This window comes from Archocentrus centrarchus, chromosome 7, assembly GCF_007364275.1.
Source record: "Archocentrus centrarchus isolate MPI-CPG fArcCen1 chromosome 7, fArcCen1, whole genome shotgun sequence".
Taxonomy (NCBI): domain Eukaryota; kingdom Metazoa; phylum Chordata; class Actinopteri; order Cichliformes; family Cichlidae; genus Archocentrus; species Archocentrus centrarchus.
In genome coordinates this window covers 29,999,762-30,025,366 of record NC_044352.1, presented here as the reverse complement: position 1 = coordinate 30,025,366, position 25,605 = coordinate 29,999,762, and the positions used below count along the sequence as shown (strand labels likewise).

Genomic DNA, 25,605 nt, shown 5'->3' with positions numbered 1-25,605 from the left:
GGCGCAGCGGGGAACGGCACAATGAAAGCGTGAAAGGGGGGGAAAAATGCTGTTGATCATAATTGCTGGTGGTGAAATTGCTAGTCTGTATTTCCCCCTTAAATTTCCCTATGTGCTGCCATCCACCGGGGCTCCAACATGTGCAATTATTTCTACTGGAATGATTCAGCTTGAACTTCAATATCACCTCCTCCTCCTCCTCCTCCTCCTCCTCCTCCTCCTCCTCCTCCTCCTGTCCTAATGTTCCTCCCACCACCCCCTCCTTCTTCTTCCTTCCCCATTCTGACCAATTTGGGGTGGCAAGGCGATGGTTATCTAAATGCAAAGCGATGCTGTAATAGCACTCACCGAGGAGGCATAAACGACTAGTGAGACCCGGAGATGGAGGGAAGGGGGGGGGAAGTGGGAGGATGTGGAGAAAAAAAAAGAGGGGGTATCAGTATGAGAAAGAGGACGATGCCTATGTTGTATGAAAAGATTCTCAGAGAGGCAGAGGAAATCAAGTAAGAGAGGAAAACTAGCAAAGAGAGCTAAAATGAAATATGAATGTGTGTGTATGTGTGTGTGTGTGGTGGGGGGGGCAAAGAGGAGAGTTGTAAAAAGAGGGAAAGGACATGTGAGAACGCAGAGGAGATGTAAAAGAGACAGAAAACAGGCAGGAAAGAGGGATGAAGTGCAAGAGGAGACAGGAGGGAAATGGAGAAAAAGAAATTGAGAGAGGAGTGAAAGAAAAATTATGCTGCAGAAGAAAATAAAGGGATTCTACTCAGCATGAAAAAACACATTGCTTGTTCAAATGCCAAAACCAATTTGAATTTACCTTACAAGAACCTCTTTTGATGATATGAATAATTACTGCTGACTCTGACAAGCAAGGTGGTGTTTTTATAGTGTTGCAAGCTGAGAGAGTGGGTTGGAAAAGATCCTTCTTTTCCTCCCAACTTCCAACCAACAGTCAGTATGATAAGTTTAAAGAGTTTGGTTTTAGTGACAATAACACAGTCATGGGGCAGTTTGGTGTCTTTGAGCTCATTGCTATTGTGCATAAGCAACCGGCTAATAATGAAAGTAGATGAGCTAAAAGCAGAAGAGCCTGATGTGTTTTGTTTTTTTTCAGGAGTTGGTGGAGAAGTGAAAGGTCGCTGGTTTGAGTCCTTGTGGACACACAAATCCCCTTTGTAGATGTGTCAGGAAGGGAATCAGGCATAAAAACTCTGCTAAATCAAAAATGTGGAGCTACCCTCTGTGGCGAGGGAACAGGTGAAAGTAGTCTTTGGTGGGGGACAAAATCAGGTGAAAAATCCATCCATTTTATTCCACTTAAATAATTCAGGGTCAGCGCTGAGCCTGAGCCTGAGTTGGGAAAGCGTCTTGAGTCTCATTCTGTCACAGGGCAGGAGGTAGGGTACACCCTGGACAGGTTTCCAGTGTGTCACAGGGCTAATACATTAGAGGCAAGTGTGGGGAGAGCATTTAAATCCAGGACCTTCTTGCAGTGAGGCAACAGTGCTAACCACCACACCACCACTCCACCCCAGGCTAGAAAGAAAAAAGAAAACATTTGGTGTGGAAGCGACAACCTCCTGATCTGAAAAAAGTTACACCAAAAAACTGCAGTTCTTGAGGCTCACTCCAAAAGCGAGTCAAATCCCATAGACTCCTATGTTAAAACGGCTGACTTTAGTGCTGTAAAAGTTTTTTTGTGCCATGTTCTAGTATCCATCTGGATCTAGGAGGTGGCCACTTTGACTGGTTATAGAGATGGACCTCTCTGCTGTGTTCATGTTGCCGGTGCCTTATGGAGCTTTTTAAATGGCATTATAATAATGTGGCTTGCTGTGTGGTACAGCCTCCAAGATGTTTGTGCTTCAGTTTTGACATGTGACATGTTAGCATTTTATTAGTCTGTTATAGACTTGCCCTAACTCTGCCATGACAGGAGTCACAACCAAATAATTTGACATCATTTACTTGTATGAAACCTGTAATAAATAAGTATTAAATGCCTTTGAATTGAATTAATGCCAGTGAAACAGAATTTAACTGAAACTGGAGATCTGGAGAGACTGAGGGTGGAAAGGTGTGAAGAGAAAGACTGAAAGTCACACGTTAAGAAAAAAAATTTCAACTAAGCTGTTACAGATACCTTTGTCTTATGCATGCCATGCTAGATATTCACATGGATAAAAACAGAGAGAGAAGAGATGAAGTCTTATGAATGTAGAACCCAGCATCTGGAAATAAGGGCAAAAGACATGCAACAATTTTGTGTGTGTGTGTGAATATGTGTTTATGTGTGCGCACCCATGTTTAAGAGGTAGGGAACACTGGAATAAACACAATAAATGGGAAAATGAGAAGAGGAAAAAAAAAATCCTTGGCACAATTTTTACAAAAGCATACATACATTGCATTCCAGTACATCTTAACGTGACTGTCACGACAAAATGAATATCCACGGGAAGGGATGCCAGCTACACAAACACACTCACTGATCTTTCTCCTTCAGCACACTGAAGGCGTCACCTCTTGACTTCTCCTCAGCACAGTTTGCCTGTCTGTCTCCTGGCCAAAGTGGCAGCGTTTAGCTCATCGATTTCCTCCAGTCAGTCCCTGCGATTAATCTGAGACCGGCACCTCGCCCTGCATTCTTAAAAACATGTCTTCCACTGCAGAGGGTGGCAAGCAGACAGGCTGTTCTCACTGACACATTTTCTACAATCAGACGTGTTTCTTCCACATTTGCTGATGCCAGGGACGCTTCAACAGTTAGGTTATCAAATGGGGAAATTATGTCTATTAGTCTAGATTAGTGGTGTCATGGACCAGCTCACAGTCCAGACACATAAGGGAGACCAGACAGAAGATCGTGAACTGAAATGAGCAAAATTTATTTAACTGAATAAACAACTCTGAAATATGCTGTCAGTCGTATCAGTAGTGCGTGTGTGCGTGTGTGTGTGTGTGTGTAATGGGTGCGTGGATGTGAGTGAGTGCAAATGTGTGCAAGAAACAAGGTTTAAAAAAGCTAAAAGCCAAAGTAAACAAAACTCTCCTTCGCCTCTCGGCGACGGCCTGTCGTCTCGACCGCTGGATTCATTTGTGGTTTTTCTCCAGACCCACCTCTGCCTCTCTGCCAGCCTGCTACATTAGACATTACAATAGACATTACTGTGTCATCACAGTAGAATTTGGAACTGTTGCGGTGTCTTTGGAGTCATCCACGTGTGCATGTGCGTCCACTCTGTCAAACACGGTGCTTGTAAAAGGCGAAAAGTGTGGAATGCTGCACACTTCTTGCCCTCAGTGGTCGCAGCAGAGAGGGAGGGACAGCCGGACGAGCAGAATCAGAATCGTTTTCAGCATCAGTGATGACACAGATGCTAGCTAGCCAGCTGTTGAAATTCCAGTTGCACACAAGTAATCCCATGGTGTAATGGAATATGAATTAAGATGCATTACATATTTATATGCAATGACCAGCTGTAGAAGATCAGGTTACACCTGCCCACAGTATAGAAATGAATGCTTAAATGTTCCAAATATATGTTTTATCATAAAGAAAGCTTAAGTGATGCATAAACACTGTAAATGTATCAAGAAGTTGTGATGTCGCAAATGCTTTGCTTTGCTGTTGTCTAGACCAGCAAAAACACAATACACCTTGTAGTGTACACTCATTGTCTGAGAAAATATGAAGTGCTTTAAAGAGCTTAAAGACTGGGTTTGCATTCATTTAGCTTTTATACTTTTAGGTGTAAGTTTTGTATTCATCCGGTTAATGGGTAAAAGCCTTAGCTGTATCATTTTCTACTAGAACTCAACTCCCTATTGAATTTAAACATAAAACTATAGAGGAGCTGGTTCATCACCTCTTGACACCTCTGCTTTATTGTTATGATTGTGGCTGCATTCATGGTCATCTTCTGTTACACTTCTGGACCAATATCTGCATGGCTGCTATATGGTTCCATTTGCTTCTGCCTCCAGTGTGTTGAATCCTTCAATTAAATTTTTAGTTTTGGTTGTTTTGTTTTTTGTATGCATATCTGCTGGGTGGGCCAGCGTAGAGTGACTGTGATGATGGTGGGCACAAACCGCACACACCACAGTTCTGTTCCCTTCCTCTGAATCTCTCAGGACATTACAGTAGGAGTCCGTGTTGACTGTCTCTACTTCAGAGCAGCCTCCCAGTCTTGCTCCTCACCTGACATGACGGAGTTTTGGAAACTGCAGGCTCTTCAACTAAAACTGTTCGGATCGGTTGCATGAGATTTGTTTATAGTTTGGTAAGGAAACTGATGTTTTCTCTCTGCACCGGTCTGAGGTCCGTGTGGACATGCCCGAGAAGATGACCTTTATTTGGAGATCAGCCAAATTTGAATCAAAGCTTTTGGTTTTTTATGGACCTGTTGAACCTTTTAAACGCACCTCATAAACTGAAGAATTAGCATCATGAAGAGGTTTATTAGACAATCAGTGGCCAGGAATTTGTGATTGCATGTCCAGATATGTGCAAGGATCCATAGCAGAAAATCTTCATTGCTGAGTTTAACTGTATGTTCCTTAGTTCATTTTCCCAGAGCAGGTGTCAAACACTGTAAATAATCTGTAACTGTATGACTGAACTCACGAGCTGCACGTGTGCGAGGCTGCTCAGATTTTACAGTCGCCATATCCGTCATCTATCCTCTGTTGTTGTTTCTTTCCTCCATTTCTTCCTGTTTCCAACGTCCTTCCTCAGCTGCGATCCTTGCTTTTGAGTCCTTAGTGAAGAAATTTACTTAGTGGCTTAAAGTGCAGGCCGACTCATAAGGCTCGCAAACAAGTCTGTGTTCACGGAGCACAGATGAAGATGACACTGAGGAAACACAAAAACAAGGGAGGCCTACGTGTGTTCAAACATCCAGGGTTTGTCTCACAGTTTTAAGATCAAAAACAGCGCAACTATTAAAATGTTCAGTGAGACAGCAACACACGTCCAAGGCTGAGATCATACCCACTGTTGCTGTCAAACTGTTGATCGTGCGCCCACTACAGACTGCTTTGTAATATCCTCTTCTTTCGTTCTTGTTCATGGAAATTTCTCTGTGTTGCATCATGAATTCGCAGATGCTAGCTTGGTTGTGAAAGTCCGGAACAAACTTTGAAAACCCATCAAGTGTGGGTGCCTCTCTGCGCACTGAGAACTACACCAGATTACTTTCTTTCACATGTTTTTCCAACCATTTTCAAACGATAAACACACTCTGAGGCCTCAGAGTGCAGTTTTTGCTGATATAAAGGGCCAAGGTTGCACAGAAAGAATGAATACCTTAAAGTTTTGCACAGCTTTTCTATGTACCGCTGTACTGCATTCAGAGCCTCTTTATTCTCCACCGTAGAGGTTCACCAATAATCCAGCTTCACTTATAATGACAGCCCTTTTTCAATAGAAGAGTCAGTTTAATTGAATGGCATTCACATCCGCGTGTGTGTACGCATTTGTGTGCCTACACAGAACAAGTGCTCTTAGTGAGAGGGAGAATGTCAGGGTAAAACTGAAAAAAGATTGTTTTCTAAAGAAAATAATATGTCTAATAAATTGCTACATATTAAAAGCTGCCACTCAGGGCCAGGTTGCACACTCACCTGTTTCTCATCAACAGAAATTTTAATGTCTTAGTAGCTTCTTGGAGTTATGTTGCTCCGGAGTTGGATTACAGTAGGTGAGTGCGGCACTTGTGCTTCGAGGTCACGTTCTAGGGGAAACTATTCGGGACTCCAGCTGAACATGCTGTGCGGGAAATGTTTGTGATATGATGTTCAGAATCAGCTCCAAAAAGGCGGATATCCACTGAGACCCACACCGCCGACTTCATATTAGAGTCGAATCAACTTTTTCTCAGGCTTCTTGGGATTCCTCAAAAGGCCTAAGGTGAAGTAAACAACCAGTTTAGCGCTCATGTTCTTTGACCCACAAAAGTAAATTACTGAGAAAATTTTAAAACTGATACTGAAAAATGATGCAAATCGCTGAAAATAGAAGGGAGAGGCAACTCAGTCACTGAGAAGATGAAATTGTAAAGTCTAACATGCAAAAGCTATTTATACGATGAAGTATCCTAAACATACTGTACTCCAGCAGAATCGGATACACTGCGGTTGAAGTGGCAGGAAGTAGCAGGAGGAAGGAACAGGATGAGCAACAACACCAGCATGCCACTGGCATGACTGTCTCTGACCCAAACAATCAGAAACAGACGTCATGAGGGCAGAGGTGGGAAGTAACGAAGTACAAATAATTACTGTACTTAGTAGATTTTTCAAGTGGTTTCAAGGCCAAACTGTGCCTAAGCATATTTGCAGCTGCAGTTTGCTTGATTTTGCCTATACTCATGCTGTCTAATTTAGTGGTTTTTAGTGGTCAGATATTAAAGAACATAGTGGGGTGAAAAAATGAAAAAATACAGAGCACACTTCAAGCACATGTTGTACAGAGTGAGCTGTGTGTAATCAGAGGGAACGTAGATTGAACACAGGACAGAGGAAATCAAATGTAAATGGACTTGTTCTTATATAGCGCTTTCTACTCTAGCTGAGCCACACAACGCACTTTATACAACATGTCTGCATTTACCCGTTCACACACATTCACACAAGCACTCTTTTCTATTTCAAAGTGTTTACTGTCTAACATTCGCACACATTCATCCTCTGACGGTTGCATCGGAGAGCAACTTGGGGTTCAGCATCTTGCCCAATGCAAACTGGAGCAGCCAGGAATCGAACAGACGACCTGCTCTACTTCCTGAGCCACAGCCACATTCATTTTTCAAATTTTTAGTTCTTTCTGGATACAATTCAACCACTCTAGAATTTTTTTACACTAAAACAAGCACGTATTTATAATAATGTAACATAGTAATAGCACTGTTTACAACTCTTCCCTGTGACATCTTTGTGCAGATTCAGACAAGTTGTTGATGTAAAGGCCAGAATAGCCAATATATCTAAAACGGTGTCGCTCACATTAAAAGGATCTAGATTGAAAAACATCACTAAAGGCCAAAGGAATATCCTCTCCCCCTCCTTCTTTCGGCTGCTCCCTTAAGGGGTCGCCACAGAAGATCATATGCGTCTATCTCACTCTATCCCTAGCATGCTCTTCTTTCACACCAGCCCTCTGCAAGTCTTTCACTACATCCATGAACCTGCTCTGCGGCGCTCCTGCCTTGCAGCTCCATATTCAACATCCCGTATGTCCACTATCCCTCCTCTGCACATTGCAAATCATCTCAACCTCGACTCTCTACCTTTGTCTCTAAACCACTCAAAGGAAAATATGTTAGTCTAACTGTGGGGTGAGCTGACCCTTTAACACTGAATTTCCTATCTCGCATAAAAAAATGCTTTAGAGATGATTGGACCATTTAGTGATTAAAAAAAACAACTTAAACTGGCTCATACACACTGTAAATACGGCATAGGGAGGACAGGCTCGTATAGGGCTACCTAAGTGTCGGAGAAAGTCACTCCAGCGTGATCCAACAGCATCACATGTCCAGTACCTCCACTTCCCATGAGATTCTTCTATGATTAAAAGACTGCACAGTACAGAATGTGTAACATACTCACTGACCTCAGTTGGGACACAAAATGCAAATCCTGGTCTCAGTGCCCTGTGTTTTGTACTCCCAACCAATCCTCCACTCAGCCTCCTGTGACTTCTGGTAGTATATAATTTCATCACACCTCCTAGACGGGATAAAAATATTGCCAGTGGATATAATCCAGGCAGAAACTACATTTCCTCAAAACTTCATAGGAGGAAATTACAGTAGTAATAAGTAATCTATTAGTATAATGTTATATTTTGTTAAGATGAAAAAGAGCAGGAGCATCCAGGAATGTGAAGAATATGACCTTTACATTGTGACCTGAAGCTGGCTTCATCTGGATAAGTACTTCTGCTAACACTACCTGCCTATTTAAAGCTTGATGAAGGAAGAAAGTTAATGAACCTGGAAACTCCCTCTCTCCCGCTCACTGTGATTCCTTCCTCTCTCTTCTTTTCTCTGGACATGGAATGAATGAAAGTGAGTCGTGAGATTTTGGCCATTAAAAAAAAAAAAAACCTCTCCGGGAATTAAAAGAAAAATCCCCTCCTGGGCAGCCCTCTGAATTGTTGCACAAATTAATCCCCCTTTCCCAATTCCATCATTCGCCCCCAGCTCCCCTTTCAGAATTATCCCTTTTCAATTATTCTCCCTCCTCTTCTAATTTCTAGTCACCATTGGAAATATCACTGGTGATGAGAGATGAGACGAGAGGAGTGAGTGCTTTATTAATTGCTCTGATGTGGATTAGATGTGAGCATCGTGGCCACCCCTCCACCCCCTATCCTCCAATCACATTTCAATTAATAACAGTCAGCCAGGCATTGCCTCGAGATGTGCTAGCAAGATGATTGGCCTGTCAGTCAGAGCTGTTAGGAAGCATTTGCAATTTGTCATCGGTTTCCTCTTTCTTTCCCTCTTTTCACCATCGCTCACTCTTGTTTCTATCTTATAATCTTTTTTCCACTTGGCCTTTCTCTCATCTGCCTCTTCAACCAGGTATTTTTTTCCTGCCTTCGAAATTGTGCGACATGTCATCCATTTATTCATTTTCTTACGATAGCTTGGTCAGCATTGAAAGGACTGTCTGTGTGTGTGTGTGTGTGTGTGTGTGTCTGCTGAGAGGTTTTCTCTTGCCTGAGATGGCATACAACTTTAAAAACTGTCATCCTGCACCACATTTCATATGCAATGGGAGACAACGCAGCCATTTTCTATTAAGGCCTGCATGCTCTCGTGCTCTTACCTGAGATCCAGGACTCACTTGCACTGATATACAGTATACAAATACACTTCAGTCATTTCTCTTTTTATGCCCCTATTATAGCTATCTATTGTCATCTGCTCCTCTATACTTTATAGCCAAAATAAAGCCTGTGAGAAATGATGGCCTATTGTTTTTCTTTGCTTTTGGGTTTCTGTTCTCATTTTTATTATGTGCTCACCTTTAATCGTCCTGGTAATATGTACACAGAACAGTAGGCTTTACCGAGCTGGTAGCATTAGAATGGAGAGACAAACTTGAAGCAATCAGGTGGCGTACAGTTGTTGATTTTCATTTCTAACTACCAAATCTCATCCACACAATGAGGCAAAAACCCCGTCGACTCTTGAATGTAGCCAAACCAAATATGCAGCAAATATGGCACAGCTATATAATCATAGCAGAAAGAGGTGGCTGTGGCTCAGGAGCAGGACAATTGGAAGATCAGTGGTTCAATCCCTGGAAGTTGTCCTCAGTGAAACCATCAGAGTCTGACTGTGAGCATGAATATTAGACAAGGCACTTATGTATAGGGGGGAAAAAAAGGTGCTTGTATGACTGTGTGTGTGATTGGGTAACTGCATCTTGCAGTAAAAAGCGCTTTGATGCTCATTTAGAGTAGAAAAGCACTATACAAGTACCAGTCCATTTACCAAGAGGTAAACTGGTGAAGCCAACACGTCAAGTGCCAAAATCTGCAGTTCCTCTAATGACCACTTGAGGCTGGCTCCAAAAGCAAATCAATCCTAAGTAACTCTCATCTTAAAATGCCTGACGTAACAGTGCTAAAAATAGTGGTAGGGATAGGCTCCGGCCCCCCTGTGACCCTGAAAAAAGTGGAAGAAAATGGAGCAGATCATCTGTCTCTATCTCACCCTGTACGTAGCATCCTCCTCTGTCACAACTCCTCTGCAACCTCCTTCACTGCATCCATGAATCTTCTCTGTGGTCTTCCACTTTTCCTCTTGCCTGGCAGCTCCATATTCAACATCCTTTGTTTATCTCTCCTCTGCACACGTCCAAACCATCTCAGCCTTGCCTCTCTAACTTTGTCTCCAAACCGCCCAACTGAGCTGTCTCTGATGTAATCCTTTCTAATCTTGTCCATTCTGGTCACTCCCAGTGAAGATCTTAGCATCTTCAGCTCTGTCTCCCGTCTTTTTGTTAGTGCCACCGTCTCCAAACCATACATCATAGCAGGTCTCTGTCATCTCGTAAATCTTCCCTTTGACTCTTGCTGTTATCCTTCTGTTACAAATCACCCCTGACATTCATCTCCACCTCCTCCACCCTGTCTGTTGCTTTGGATGGCTGACCTTCACTGTCTCTACTCCTTGCATGTTCACCTTTCCACCTTTCTCTCCCTCTCTCACTCACACACATGTATTCTGTCTTGTTTCTACTGACTTTCATTCCTCTTCTCTCCAGAGCATACCTCCACGTCCCCAGACTCTCTTTCACCTGCTACGTACTCTCACTACAGATCACCACGTGGTTCACGAACATCATAACTCACAGAGACTCCTGCCTCACCTGACTTCCTCATGCAGTTTCTCTCCTGGCATATTACCATATGCTTTCCTCTAGATCCATACATACACACTGCAACTCCTTTTGCTGTCAATGCAAACATTGCATCTGTATTGCTCTTTCTCAGCATGGAGCCATACTGATTCTTGCCTGATCAGCATCTCTTCTCTTAACCTAGCTTCAGCAACTCTTTCCCATACCTTCATGGTGCGGCTCATCACAGCTCTGCACTCTCTTCACTTGTTAGCACATTTCCATATCTAGCTGCCCCAGTCTGTCCACTGAACCCAACGTTAAAACTAGAAGGGCATTCAGTAGAGTGCATACCTCGCCCACCCCAAATTTTCACCCACTGAATGGGGGAGTGTGTCCAAACTTTGACTGGTCCTGTATATAGTCTGGATATATTTTATTCAGTTTGTTTACCATAATATCATCCTCTAAAAAAATGAAATGAAAAAAAGACACTTGCCAAGATATGAAGTGTATATGTGTGTGTGTTATTTTTGTACAGGGTTTGTAGTTCACTTTGCATTGTAGTGAGTATTTTCATTTAAAATATAAAAAGACAAGAATTATCAACAGTAACTGTTAATATTTGAGAACCAAATTTCATCACGATAGATGAAAAATTCACTGAGATATGAATTTTTAAATTTTGCCAGTAATGAGAGCGAGGGGGAATCTTAAATTGTTTTTTGTTTTTTTTATTTGGTGACCTTGACCTTTGACCTTTGACCCTGAAAATGAAATGTTCTCGGACCCATGAGGAATATTTTCACAAAGTTTCATGAACTTTTGGTTCAAAACTTTTTGAGTTATATCGCTGACAGACAAACAATCAAATAGGAGTGGAAACAGAACCTCCCCTGGCTATCGGTGGGCGAGGGAAAAATGGATTTTGGGCTCACACACAGATCATTCAAACAAAACTGGATGCTTTTGGGGGGGGGGGGGGCTCTGCTGCATCATTTAAATAATCTTATACTTTTTACTAAGTTCACTGCAAGCTACGTTGTGCAGCATGGATCTAATGAACTAGGGTGCAGTATAAGGGTGGTGTATAATAATATCTACTTAATCAGTTTTTTACACGATCTGTCCTCCTTACCATGATCATGGGACAAATCACAGCAAGTCACTCGCTCATTTGTCAAAACTTATTTCTCTCTCCTGAACGCAGTAAAATAAAAACATCAACTATTCATCAAAAATACTGCAACACACACACACTCCAACCCCCCCCCCCCCCCCCACACACACACACACCCCACCCCTCGTGTGGATAACAATGCATTTGCAATCACTTAGCTGTTCCTTATAAGTAACCACATTACTGTAATGCATGTCCCGCACTGCTCCCAATGTGGTACAGGATGGCTCACAATTGTGCAACATCACTTTGCTCAACAAAGAGGCGTAACTGACATGTATTTATATGGAAATGCTGCAGATCATATCTCAAAGTAGACAGGCAGTGTTGAAGGGTGCTTTTAGCTAAACACGACACACGTCTGTGTTAGCCTTTGTCATTTTTCATCCTGCCTTCTTAATTCATTCATTGCTTTCTCCCCACATTTGTTTCTCCTTTCTTTCTTCCTACACAGCAAGCTTCAACAGTAATTCCCAAGGTCTTCCATCTATTATGTATAATGCAGAACAACTGGAGACCAAATCCAAAAGAGCTTTGAGCAATATTTCCTGGTGTGTGTGTGTGTGTGTGTGTGTGCGTGTCTGTGTACAAATGTGCGTTTTTGACAGAGGGTAAATTATTTTTCTGCCAATATTTGGAATTGCGCTACTTGTTATTGAGTCTCTGCAGATGGTTGGGAAAGTCTCCAAAGCATTTTATTAAATACGCTGTCTTCACTTGTGGTGCTTTGTTTTGTTTGTGTGCGTCTGATGTGAGGGCAGCTCCTGTAGGAATAAAAGCACACTAAGCCTCTGTTTCTTGACCGGTGTGTCAGAGGCCAAGCGGCACTACAGAGCAGCGAGCTTAGGTCAGATGTGTTAAGGAAATCAAATCTCAGTCAGTTACACGGGGCTGAGGTCGAAATCATGTTTATTTAGACTCCCCTTTCAGCTATTTTGTAATGGTTTTCCGCTCTGATAGAGAGAGATGTTTGAATCCTTTCAGTTATTTTCAGGAGGCAAAGAGTTATTCAGCACTGACATTTTAATCATCATCACCTTTTTGTAAAAATTACACAAGCTGACCTCACTGAGCTCCTTTGCTTCTTGCAATCAGTAATTTTGGTGTGACTTGGAGTCTTGCTTTTGTATCTGCTGAAATTGCATCTTCACCAACACGAGCTTGCTGTACTCAGCTTTCCATCTGCAGAACTACGGCAGCATTCAGCGGCAGAATCCGTGGAACTTGACAACACTGACACGTGGTTATTCTACCAGACATAGTCGGGAAATTGATTTTTCATAGATCCCCAAATTGAAGTGACAAAGGAGACCAATATTTTTTGCTTTGTTTTTGTTTATTGAAACAATTGTCTTGTTTTTTTTTTTAGTTATGACAGATGCCGTGTGCCCTCTTCATGGCTGCAGATAGACGCAAGGCTCTATTGAAAAAACTCATTCAGAAACTTTCTCCCCAGCTGTGAAAACAAACCTGCTCAAAAGTCAATTAATGAAAATACAGTTGCAGCAACATTGTTAATAAATAAACTAATAACCTCTGACGGTAGTTGCATCAAGTTCCTTCTAGAAGAAAGCCACTGCTCAGATGGCCCCGGGGCAATGATTTGGTACTTTATTTCAGTGGTCACAAAAATGTATGCATCAGACTAAATCTGAATTAAAATGTTTTGTTTTTTCCAAAATAAGATTTATAGAGCAACAAGTTGTTCTTCTACTACACGTGTGCAGAGATTGAAGATGCTACAGCTTTATTAACGGCTTGGTCCAGATGGTGCGCACAGTCATTGACTCTAGCACACTTAGAAAGTCCCACGTTAATTCATGCTATGGATACAATACAGCAAGTACAGCAAGAAAAAAGTACATTCAACTACAGCCGGCCAACACATACGTGAAACTATCAGGAACCTGACCAGATAACTCTGAATCTTCACTCCACAAGTCAGTACCTTCAGCACTGGATCTACTGTACAGAAAAAAAAAAAAGCCTTGACAAACACTTTTACTGACCCACTGACCTACAAACGGTACTTATGCTGTTTGTATGTCTGTGTAGGTTCTCAGTCATTCCAGGTCACGGGAGTCTGTTGGGCTTGAAAAAGACGACTGGCCTTTTTTTGAAGTTCTTGAAAACTTAAAGAAGTACAGTCACGTTTTTCAAGCTCCAGAAACCATGCTGTTTGTAGGTCTTTGTGTTCAATTCCGTGCAAAAGTACTGAAGTGAACAAAACTGAAGGCAGTCTGAAACAATGTCGTAATGCCATCGTTTGTAAAAGAGTTACTGATATGTGTACTAATGAGTGTTTAGATGGTTTTGCTTAGACAAAAAGTTCAAATGTATAAGGCATCATCACAAATCTTTAAACAAATCAGTACTATTTATGTTATTCATAATTACATGACTCGTTTACATGAATGTTTACTTCTGCTAGCTATCACGTCATGCTAACAAACTAACAAACCCAATGTGAAGCTATAATCTAATTGCATATACATTAAGTTGGCTGAATAGCGTGCCAAGTCGACCACAGTCGCAGAGCAGCAAAGGCATTCATCAGCTTCAAGTATCTCCGAAATTCACACTGTCTAAAAGAAATAAAGACAGAGAGGAAACAAGTCTGAAAGGCTGTTTTTGAAAAGACTGAACACTCAGCCTTATCTTGAAAAGGTGTGGAATCACACTGATTGACAACCCAGATGTCCCCTCTGGCTCCCCCACGGAACAGCACGCACACAGCCGAGCTTAAGGAAGCGGGAATGTGAGGAGAAATGAGAAAAGCCTCGGCCTATCTCCTTTTGGCCGGGTGGCTCTGCACTGCTCTGCTCTCTCTCTCACACACACACTCGCTCTTCTTTCTTTATTTAAAAGAAACACATGTAGTGTTGGGGCGTCCAAGTATGAAATTCAATTCTCATCCCCCAAACGGTGTTTTTATTAAAGCCTTTACTATCACGGCGAGCAGGCGGGCCCGGCCAGCTCAGCTTGGCTCGGCTCAGATGTGTAAGTATGTACTGTACAAGGAGGGAGGGGGGGGAGAACATTAGGGAAAGAAAGTGCAGGATGGAGGGCGAGAGACAGAGTCTGTGAGGAAAAGAGAGTGTGAACATTGTGAAGGAGGCAGCGAAGGATTGGGGCAGTCAGCAGCAGGGCGACAGAGGGGCTTAATTTGCCCAAAAGGCAGCTCAGCCTCTTGTGCAATTTAACCAGGACGTGCTTGACTTGAGCGTGGGTTAGCACCCCGGCACGGCCCAGTGCACAGAATCAATTGCACATTGGACGGAGAATTATGCTGCAGTCTTGTTTGCGCTGTGTATATTATTTTTCATCACTGTAATAACAATGTCCTCAATTATGACACAAAAGCAGCAAAGCAGTCATTGGAATCTGTGTTCTGACTTAGAGAGCTTTTCAGCATTGACTGAGTTGACAGTTATTCTTTGTTTATGTAACTAATTAGATTATTTTGTGCATGTGAATGTGCTTTTACAGCCGAGAATAAGAAAAATGGTCTTTGTGTTTCTACTAGAGCAGGACCCATTTCTTGTACTCTGCTCATATCAAACTTTTCCCATTGCAATGAAACAGCATTTCTGAATGTGCCAGTGCACATCACAAGATAACTAAACCAAAGTAACTGCTGGGATTTACTTTATTTATAGCTAGAAGTGAAGGTTAATCACACGTTTGTTTCCTACTTTGGACTGAAATAGCTTTTTGACAGGTATTAAATTGAATGAATATCTTTATTAGCTGTGAAATTGCTGTGAAATTCTGTATTGACGTCTCCTAGACAAACCAGAAATGGAGACCGCTGGCCTTCAAAGTAAAAACTGCATCTTTTGAAACATGTTGATTTCATATTTGTAAGGAACACCTTTTACTTTGAAGGGTCTCAGATTCTGGTTTTTGGTGCACTTGTTCAAGTTTCACTACTGCTCAGTAAGTAGTTGGCAAGTGTTTGCAGACAAGTCTCTCAGCTAGTGGCCAAGTGCAAGGAGGTTTTTGATGTAGCGCCCTCTTTGCAACTGATTTCCCGCAGTGACAACCACTCGCCAACCTTTTGGGGAATGCACATTTTTCCTTAGCAGCTGGAGGTTGCCAGGGAGTCGCTGCCCGGTCTCTAGGCCTGTGGCCTGTGTGCAGTCTGTGGACCACACCACAAGGTTACATTGCTGACACTGGGAACAGTCCAGACAAGTAAGTTCACCATGCAGTCTACATAGAGCCACAATTTACTTGTAATCATTTTTTTTTTTTTTGCTTTTCAAGTGGGGAAGAGGGCCCGTGGTAGACCCAGGACACGCTGGAGAGATTATGTATCTCGGCTGGCCTGGGAACGCCTTGGGGTCCCTCCGGATGAGCTGGAGGAGGTGGCTGGGGAGAGGGAAGCCTGGGCTTCTCTGCTTAGGCTTCTGCCCCTGCGACCCGGCCCCGGATAAGCGGAAGAAAATGGATGGATGGATGGGCTTTTCAAGTGGGCCTGAGTGGACCAGTATTTTATTTTATGTGGCAAAAAGGTCCACATATGGTGCAGTTGTTGCAGTCATACAGTGACCAGTCTTGTTTTAACTCTGTTTGCTAGGTGAATGCAACTTCATAGGTACCCATTACAGTGACTAAAACAATTTTTTAGACTACCTAATTGTGCAGAACTATGTGTTTCTAAAGCTTTTTGCTTGAACAACATTTTTAGTGCATTTATTTAAACTGTTATGTTTAAAAGCAGTGTACCAAATCTGCTTTAATGCGTTTCTGAAACCTACCTTTAAAATGGTTGTGAGATGCACTTAACATTAAAGTAGGTGGCATAATTATATACTATGCAGCATTTCTGGCCTATCAGGGTTTACACTTTCCTTTCAAACTGCACCAATTTCAATCAGAGTATCTTTCAGTGTTGAATTTTAGGCCCAATGCAAAAAAATAAATCAGAATTGCCCAATACTCAGCCAGAGTTAGATCTACTATAAAGCTCTCTCTCTTCTATTTCCTGACAGTAAATACACAGTTGGGGTCAGCTGACCCTGTCTGTGCCTCAGAGAAAACAGCGCATTATGGCTAAACTATTCTGACAGGCCTGCCCTTTTTACACATGAGGAAGATGAAGAGGAGATGGAAAAATGGAAGTGTCGAATGGGTGGGTGGTTTGGGGTTGGTAGTGGAGGGACGAGTGTGATAGCCAGGGGGTCATAGTGGAACAATGCTAACAAGCGCATAGCTAGAAAGGCAAGACAGGAAGAAGAGAAAGTGAAGCAGCAACGACGGAGGGTCATGGTTGGTATCAAGGATACAAGCTGGGGCATAACAGCAAGGGTGGCTGTGTGGCTGGTTGGTTGGGTGATTACGAGGGAGGCTCTGTGATTGGTTTCTGAATTCCAGGCCTACATGTTGCACAGCTGACTGACTGGATTTCTCACCAACAGGCTTGCTTGTTGCTTTGGTAGCCAGCTGCATGGCGGTCTGACTGGCTGACAGGGCTCTTGACAGGCGCAAAAGTTGTCTGGCTGTCTCTGTGGATGGTTAGCTGGCAGTCAGTGCATTCATTATTCATCTTCTGTTCCTGATGATGTGGGTCAAGCTTAGTTCTGGCCAGCTGGGGCTGCAGACAGACAGACAGACTGCAGCGGGCCAAGTCTGCAGGCTACAGCCTGCAGCTATAGCGCACAGTAACATTATTGTGCAGTATCCTAATATGCTGCATTTTCCACATTCTTCTCTTTCAGAACATACACTCAGCATCTTTAATCTGTGCTGACATATAAAAACATCGTTTCAACCCAGTTCAAATGTTTGGATTTAAAACCAAAAGGTTAACATTTTGAGAACAGTTGCTCAGACTTATGTGACTATCTTGTCATCGATAGGTCTAGTTCTTCTGTCCAAGCCAATCAGAAGGAAATATAAATGGCAAAAATCAATTTACTTTATATACACACTGAAACTTATAATGTATTTTTCAGGTGAATTGCATATGGGTGATTTCAGACTGGAGCACTATACAACCTGGGTACAAATACCTAATGTAAAGATTTAATTTACTTCTGTCTCAAATATTCTGTATATCCTCATTCCGTGACCTGACTGTCCATTCTTGGCAGCTCGGAATCTCCCACCCTTCTCTGACATCCTGCATTAATTCCAGATGAAGTGAAGAGTTGGGATGGAGATTTCCCTTGAGGGGAGATGGAGATGCTGTGATTAATATTAGTGAAACGGTGGGCTGGAAAACAAGAGAGGAAGAAGACAGGGATAGGAAGGTAGAGCGGCAAGAAGATTATAGGATGAGGGCAGTACACACCCCAGGTGAATAAAAAGGCGGGAAAGCAGGGAAAAGGAAGGAAGGAAATCAAAGTGGATGACTCTTTCCAACCACCTTACTTGAGCTGTGGTTTATGTCTGTTTCTTCTTCTGTCTCTGAGTGACAGCGTTGAATAATGGCGAGAAAGTTTTCAGAGGGAAATTGATCTTGGATAGAAGATGCCACCTAATTTAATCCTATTAGACATCTGTTTTAATTCTGCTCTATTTGTTTAAATCTTCATCACAGTAACTGTATGGCCCAGTCGATATCATCATTAAACCCTCACAGATATCATTTATGTAACCTCTAAACATCAGTTTGGTTGTAACTTCTGCTGGCCTCTTGGCCAGGTCTCTCTTGAAAAAGAGATTATAATCTCAATGAGACGCTTACCTGGATATGAAATGATGGTATTAATGGCAATGTGACAGCACTTTGCAAAATATTTTTATTTTACAGCAGCTGTGCAAAAATCTGTGTTGTACAACCGCAGGACCTTTTATTATATATTTTATTTAATAATCTTTTAACTTAAACAGCTGAAGCGCTAATATTACTGTATCTGATATGTGGGATATGACTGTTTCACATGACCATAACCTGTGGATTGAGATGGATGGTGAGTCAGATGAACTACTGTGTCACTGACATTCTGGTTTTATGTATCCATGGCCAACACACTGAAGGGATCAACCGCCTGATTCAGCCAGCATGCAGGCTCTAGCCTTATTGCTCAGTCACACTAGAGAAAAAATAGGGCAGCAACCTCCTTATGACTAAGAAATATTAGTGGATGTCCAGTGACTGGTAAATGGTAAATGGACTGGACTTTATGGCACTGACTGCAGTCACTCTCAGACAGATAAGCTCAGGTTTGCCATCTAATTTATAAATGCATGCAGATTGCCAATATTAGTCTGAGTCAGTCTCTAACAATGAGCGCAACCTGTCTGCAACGCATCTCTTTGCAACAGGAGATTCAACTCAACTGGTTGCCAACTGATTGTATTGTGGTTATATTCCTACTGTAAAATCAGGGTTCTGAGTGCCTGTGTCACTATTCATGGAGGAATTTCTGGTTCAAGTCTGGACTAGAAATGTAAGTAGTTAAAGTGAGGAGAATGTGAGTTTCTGTTCATTGTGAATTTCTGTTGTATAGACAGCAATAGATTTGCAATTTTCACCAGTGTATCACAGTTAATTGCTGTATTATCATAAACAAATAGCATGCAATTGCCAACTTCACCCCATTCAATCTCAAACTGACAGCAGACTGGTTCCATCTTATTGCTGTTTAATTGCACCAAAGTCACTTTGAAGATAACCACTAACTGTGAATGGCAACGACACCGATCACTGCCTTTGAAGCAACAATTTCAAAGGCAATGAAATTGCAAATTTATTGCATGGTCCCAATAATTTTGTTTATGCCACAGCCACTGTTTTCCCGAATGTGACTGCAGCATTACAGAGTGAACAAGAGGCTATCATTAAATAATCAGTTTAATTAAGCAAAAAGTAAAAGAAATGGTTGATAAACTACATTTGTAATATAGCATACAGCATACTAGCATCACTCTGCTGCTTACAAGCTTCTCCTACAAACTGGAGGTCATTCTTTACAGGCAGAGCTTGCAGGAATGCATGCTTATGGTATGTAAAAGCCCTGCAGTTAACCCTAAAAGTCTGATTGGGATTAGGCCTATGAATTCTCAAGTTATGGCCAAAAAAGTCCAGCAAGGTAACAATGAACTTGTGAAGTGAACAAAGTCTAATTTGTTTATTCTTGAGACTGTGTTAGACTTTGTGCTAAATGTAAAGAAGTTCCCTCAAGGCATTCCTGTAAAATAGCATATTATTTGATGTGAAAATAAAAACCATTGATACCAGTTTAGATATATTTTGCTGTAATTCTTTCCAGGCAGCATTACCACCATGTGATTTTACAGCCAGCACTTTACTGTACTTGGTAGGAGCGTGTCTCGAGTACGGCTCTGGACATGCCTGTCAGTGTGAGAGTGCTCCTTCTCTCCTGTCTGGAATCCAGCTCCAGGAAAATGCCAGGTTGAGTTTTCAGCCTGAGTGCATGGGATGTGCATGGTGAAACCATCAGTGTCAGCAGAGTACAGTACCTGAAGCACCCCCAGTCAAAACACTGACAGGCTGGAGAGATGTGAAGAGGGATCAACCAGCAATCCAGCCAACATTAAGTGCACATAAATTATATGAAAGATTTTTTTGCTTTAACAAATTCTTTCACTTTTTTTTTTTTTGATTGGTGGTCACAAGAGGAAATACAGTACGAGCTCGCAGGGCTGAACTTTAACTCCAGTCTTTGTTGTGCAAGTCACTCAAGTGACGTTTGAGGTGATTGTGGCAGCTGACCTTTAATTTAAAGCAGGAAAAATGAGATTTAAGACTCACACATGCACGCACACGTATAATGGCGCTGCTGTTACGCATATTCTCCGCTGCAGAGCATGTTCACATCGTCTTCACAGTTCTCTCTGCGCGTGAATTAAAAATGCATCAAGCAGACTAGCAGAGTGCACCCTTCTGTCTGATCTGTTCACATTTATCTATTGATAACTATTAATAATTTGGCCGGTATGCAAATGTTCTTGCCAATTTGCCCGAGGGTTGACAATTCTCTCACTCCAGGCCCTGTGAACATGATTGAATAAATCAAACCATTTATTGTCAAAAATGCATAAAAAGGCAATTAAATGATGCAGTATTATGGAAACAGGCGCACGAGCCCGGAGTCAGAGCGGCGTCAGGAATCTTTCCTTCACCTTTCGTGGACTGTTATTGCCGATTGCTTCACTGTGAGCCCGTCTGTTGCCATTTGCTGCTCAAGCGCTGATAACTGAGCTTTTTCCTCGGGTTTCTAATTCTTGTTTCACGTGTAGAAAAAGTAGATATCAGCATTTTCCCTCCTCCCCGTTACAACCTGTGTCTGACAACAGATTCTGCAGATGTAGTGATTTTTCTATCCGTCTGCTGTTACTCATCTTCGTCCTTGCCTCCAAATACGGTCTGACTTTTACTGCCTTTAAACGCAATCTACATTCGTTTTCTACTTTTCTGCTTCCCTTTCTCCTTTTTCCCACCTTATGTGCTCCTTAATTCCTTCCTTCCTTTTGCTCCCCCCCTCCTCTCCACCACCCCCAAGGAACTCAGTCTCCTTCTCCCAAAACAATAATAACAAGCTTAGTGATGCAGCTCGCTGACCGGCTCATACGCCAGAAGAAACTGAATCCCACAGCTCAACACCGACAGATAATCCTCCCCGCAAAGCCAGCTTCCCCTTCTGGAACAATGCTCTCATTTACACCAGAGTGACCCTCAACGTAGTGCAGGAAAGGGCTGAGGAGAGGGAAAGATGGAGAACACAGAGGCAGACTGGAACAAGTTCAGCACTGAAAATGAATTTTAACAGAGACCACTGGATTTTGGAAGACCATGAAAATGACAGAAACTTTTCTCACAACTTGCATTTTCTTTTTCTTTTCTCCCAAACTAAAAGAGAAAGAACATCCACAGTTCTGAGCCTTAAAATGCTCGTCGTATCCTCCTGCCAACTCCATCACCAACCAAGCAGCATTTTGGATGAGTCCGGTTTAAATTTTACACGCACACACAGAGAGCACAGAATGCGACTCTAGGATACGGGCAACCTCGTAGCACCGTGTTCGTCCTCAACCTCTGATGACTGCCAAGACAAACAACGGCAGCTGTGAGGCCCAAACAAGAGGATGCATTATTAGGCTGCTCTTCAAATACATACCCACTAGCTGGACTTTGTCAGATCACGCTGCAGCACAGATGACCCTGGTAGTGAGGTTGTTCTGAGGGGTTATCACACAAAAATAGATGAAAAATGGAATACAGGCAGGAATTCATCTCTGCTCTTATCTTTGGGTACAGCACTGTGCAAAAATCTTGAGCTGACCCTCATTTCTTTATATTTTACCAGGAGAATGGGAAATAGGTGCAGTGATTTATGTGCAAACATGCATGCAAATACAGTATATAAGGACTGAAATGAGCTTTAACGTCAATATTTGGTACAGTATGACCGCCTTTATTCTTCAGCACAGCCTGAACTCTCTCTCAGGCAAGCTTTCTTGTCATTTCTTGAAGTAGTAGTAGTAGTAGTAGTATCAGGCAGTTTAGTGCAGACTACAATGGTTAGTTTGGAGCAATTGTGGTAAAGTTTGCAGTGATGCACTCTTTTGGACTGGTTACATGTGGTACTAGGTTATATACAGGATAGCAGGCATCAGTTTAAGGCAATGATGCTGATTAGATTCACTCACCGAATCCTACCTTTTATACCAGTTTTATAGTGTCCACGGGTTGGGAATCAGCTTGTTGTGTTCAGTCGGCTTGGCTTAACCACAAATAGCGGTGAATACTGGAGTAGCGGCACAGTCAGCTGATCAGAGCATGCAAAGAAAGAAAAATCTACTGGAGCTCACAAAACAAATTATGTGATTTATTTCTAAGTAATTCTTTTCCCCACGCTGCACTGCTACATCCAATCTGAGGATTCACCCACCTTTCAGTAAGTGTTTATTCATGCCTGCTTTTGTAGATTCTTACCTGAAGCCTAAAGATATCGTCCTCCGAGTGAAGTGAAGGATCTTCTCTCCCTACTTCAGTTCAAACCCAAAATCAGAGCACTTGTCTGGTAAATAAATGATGGCCACTGTGCTTCACTGCCTCTGGATGGTAACTTGAAAGAAACAACCATGCTAGTGTTGCTATTCTTCTGTAACTTCCTACTTTTGACCCCAAATGGAAGAAAGAAATCTATAAGTCGATTACATTATGAGACTGATTTCAGCATTTATTCTGTGTAGCTCTTAACCCTCTTGGCTACATTGTGGGGAAAGAGGAACCACAAACTTTTCAGGCAGTAGGACAGGGTTCTAAATAGGGCTGTGCAATTAATAAAACGATGACAAAACAGTATAATTGACAAAAAAAAAAGATTATTATAAAAATCACATTACGCTCTGCAAGTATATTCCTAGCCCTGATATATGCTGCAGCGTTGAGTGTTTGCAGGTGTACAACGTAACATACATAAGTGGGCAGCGATGTTGCCGGCACTTAGGCTTGTGCAGCTGTATTTTATGTTACTTACTGTTAATTATTGAGCGGGAAATCTACACCATAACCTACGTGGTAACCTGACATGCACCTCCAGAGAAAAGTAACTACATGTTACTACATGTGATTGGCCTGTTCAGCACCATCGGTTCCTCCCGTGCATTTCCGGCTACTTTTACAGCACAGTTTTTTGTTTTTTTTATTTATCAGTGAAAGAAAAACAATCATAAGAAATAATAATCATAGCATCAATATAAGGACTCAAAAATGACAGAAAATTCCTGTAAGGAGATCGCTGAAACTATGGGAATAGGTGTGAGGGGGTGATCAAAGAAGTGGAAAAACTAGAAGGCCAAATATGTTTGGAAAAGAGTCCCGGCGTTTTATTTGTTTCTGTAAAACACCGGGGCACGACCGCAGGGTAATTAACACAGATTTGCTGCATGGTGGGAGCTGCACCATCCGCAACACAAACACCACAGTGTTGCCAGCATAACCAATATTTGCTGTGTCGACCTGAATAATTCTGATTTAGTCTGAAGGTGAACATGTTTTCTGTTTGCTCTAGGTAATGCTGGGCCACCCTGACTGAATTAGGTAGGGATGGTAGGGACACATTCCTACCAATATTTGCTCCGTGGTGTAATTAGCACGGCACCGGACCCCGATTTGTCACCCAAAACCTCGGAAACCGATTCGACTCACATTCCTACCAATTAGTAGCAAACCTTCTGAAGAGACTGTAGAAGTGCACTAAGGTGTTCACTGTTCTTTATTAAGAGCATGGACTCTACTCAGGAGAAATTGTTGGTTTCAACAGCAAAAACTTAACCAACAGAAACTGAATATCAAGCTGGAAAAGCTTAAAGTTACACAGTAGTCTAGACACCATTTTATTGGTAGTCTTCTAATGTCCTGTTTTCTGGAAGGCACCACGAGGTTTGCTGCCTCAGTCACATTTATATTACAGTCCCTGCCCCCACATCCATGAACTTAGCACTGGTCTAATACGCTTTCATTTGGTGGTTCAGTACTGTGACAAAATCTCTAATTTCTTTCTTTCTTTATATTTTGAGTAATTCATAGTTTATTGTTAAATGGCTTAACAAAAAAAAAAAAGAGTTGTATGCCAAAAACTGTGAGCCTGAACAGTTTTCTTGTGCACTGGTTAATCTCTAGTTAATTGGTGCAAAATAAAATATTAAAACCCTCCTTACATAGTTTTCTTATTTGCTACAGAATGACACCATTCAAACAAGAAGAGTGTGCATACTTAAAGAGTCTCTGGTAAGTATTTTGGCCTCTACTTTGCACAGAATTACTCTCAAAGACTGGAGCCTATCCCAGCTGTCATAGGGGAAGAGGCAGGGTACACCCAGTACCAGGGTTATAATAGTTTTGGATTTTACATTATAGTTTAGTTTTAGTTAGTTTTTACTTTTTTTTCTCTAATTCAGTTAGTTTTAATTCGTTTTCAGAGAGGTTTTTCTCATTTTTATTAGTTTTTATTTTTGGTTTCATGCTTAGTTTCAGTTAGTTTCAGTATTAGTTTTAGTATTTTCATACCTAATCAGGTGCAAGATTCAAGGCGCAAAAGTGACTATTGTGTAATGAAAACTTGACAAAAGATACCGTTTAAAGAAATATATTCAACAACCAGCTGTTCACAAGACATGCTAAATGTGTGTAATATTAAGGACACACATGAACATCAACAGGGAGAAACAAAGAAAAACATGAATTCCCAAACTCAATAAATTCTACAATAAACTCCACAATAAACTTCAGCATCAGTGCAGTAGATTAACAACACCTACATGTGGTGTTTGACAAAAACAAACTCTTTGAAGGAGTCAAAGCTCAAACTCAGCTGCATCCTGATGTTCTCACCACCTGAAGCTGCTTCTGTTTTGGAGCTAGCTTGGTTAGATGCTCGCTAATTAAACTTGCAGGGTCTTTGCGGCCTCTGTACATAGCCTACGGAAGTTGCCGACCTTATGTCCACATTTATGCTTGTGTAGCTGGATTGTGTGTGTTATTACCTTGTGGTCGTGTGCAGGTGTTTTATATGCAGCGCAGGCTGGGACTTCTTTTTTGGTCCTCGCTCTTTGTGCTCAGTTTTTTGGCTGCAAACATATTTGTCCCTGTTTTGTTTTTTTTCACTTTCTTCATTCCTTCACGTCCATCCTGATAGTTTCAACAGTCTCCTACCAGGAATTTGCTGACAGTTGTGAGTCCTTATATTGATGCTTTGATTATTATTCCTGATTGTTATTCTCTCACTGATAAAGTAGCCGGAAACGCACAAGGACTAAACAGTTTAGTCACAAGTTTCTGGGCTGCGTGGACCCGACAAGTAGTCCCGTTTCTCAGAGGCGCAGGCCAGGTTACCTGGTAGGATCAGAGCGGTTTCTGTTGTGCGCTTCTCAGGTGGACTTTGATGTTGCTGGTTTTTCCTGACTGAGAAATGTTCCGCACATTTTTTATCAACCACAGCAAGACTTTCGATTCTATCTGTGCTCTTGTACTCAAAGAACCTCCATACGGGTCTCTGCCGCTTTCTCGGCAGACCGCAGCCATTACTTTGCGGACCAGCGCGGTGAGCGCACGCACATGCGCACACACTCACACAGTTGTC

At 42.0% G+C, this 25,605-nt stretch overlaps 2 protein-coding genes across 3 annotated transcripts in view; both read left to right on the top strand.

Moving 5' to 3' along the window:
* Positions 1-1,135, top strand: part of LOC115782460 (serine/threonine-protein kinase pim-2-like) — a 2,302-nt gene extending 1,167 nt beyond the window's left edge. Inside the window, exon 4 of the mRNA XM_030732638.1 lies at positions 1,118-1,135. Within this exon, the coding sequence (XP_030588498.1) occupies positions 1,118-1,135 (18 nt within the window). The remainder of the gene's footprint in view (positions 1-1,117) is intronic.
* Positions 1-25,605, top strand: part of LOC115783721 (serine/threonine-protein kinase pim-2-like) — a 32,580-nt gene that overhangs the window by 1,422 nt on the left and 5,553 nt on the right. The gene's annotated exons all lie outside the window — the stretch shown is intronic.